Raw genomic sequence first — 939 nt, forward strand, 5'->3', positions numbered from 1 at the left:
TGATAAGAAAAGTCTAGGGTTTAGGATCTGAGTAGGGTTTAGGGTTTAGGGTTTAGGGTTTACAAAGTGGCGGCGAGCTTGTTTAGCGAGGTTGTGGTGCGAGGGGTGGGGAGGAGTAATCAGCTTCGGGTCAGCTCCTGCAGCACAAACCCTAAACCCTAAACCCTAAACCCTAGACCCTAAACCCTAAGCCCTAAACCCTAAACCCTAAACCCTAGAATATAAACCCTCTGCAGAACGCAACATCTACGCATGAAGGCAACACTTCGATCAGCCAAGGCCCTAAACCCTAAACCCTAAACCCTAAACCCTAAACCCTACCGGCGGGAAGAAGACTGCGGATATGAAGGGTTTCTTGCTGCTGCTGCACCGCCAGTCTTCGCCTCATGCTGTTGCTGCAGCGGCAAATCACTGCTGCTGCAGCTCGCAGGCCAGCGCACTGCAGCAGCAGCAACAGCAGCAGCAGCAGCAACAGCAGCAGCAGCAACAGCAGCAGCAGCAAACACAATACAAGCAGAGAATATTAAGCCCAATACATTCGCGCCAATGCATCAAGCCCTAAACCCTAAACCCTAAACCCTAAACCCCCAAAAGTCCCCAAACACCCCGGCTCTGCGTGCGTCTTCTCTAAACCCTAAACCCTAAACCCTAAACCCTAAACCCTAACCTGCTGCGGATCCACAGGAGGTTCAGCCGAAGGAGGAGGCGGAGACGAATGCAGGAAGGCCCAGGCAGAAACCCCCCAAGCAGCAACACTACGCGCTCCCATATCTGCAGCAAACACCGAGGGTTTAGGGTTTAGGGTTTAGGGTTTAGGGTTTTAGGGTTTAGGGTTTGGGGTTTATGTCTAGAGAGAGAAAGGGAGAAAACTCTGCTGCTTACCATGGATAGCCTTATACAAGGAGTGCTTCCGCTTCTTTGCTGCTGGGTAGGTACCGC

The 939-nt window shown here is 52.1% G+C and overlaps 1 protein-coding gene across 1 annotated transcript in view; it reads right to left on the bottom strand.

Annotated features, from left to right (window-relative positions):
* The window catches only part of EMH_0073000 (uncharacterized protein), a gene marked incomplete at both ends in the record, with an annotated part of 4,915 nt that overhangs the window by 2,859 nt on the left and 1,117 nt on the right, over positions 1-939 (bottom strand). Inside the window, 2 exons of the mRNA XM_013499276.1 lie at positions 64-137; positions 322-439. Of these exons, the coding sequence (XP_013354730.1) occupies positions 64-137; positions 322-439 (192 nt within the window). The remainder of the gene's footprint in view (positions 1-63; positions 138-321; positions 440-939) is intronic.

Source organism: Eimeria mitis, genomic scaffold (assembly GCF_000499745.2).
Source record: "Eimeria mitis Houghton genomic scaffold, Emh_scaff4165, whole genome shotgun sequence".
NCBI classification, from domain to species: Eukaryota; Apicomplexa; class Conoidasida; order Eucoccidiorida; family Eimeriidae; genus Eimeria; species Eimeria mitis.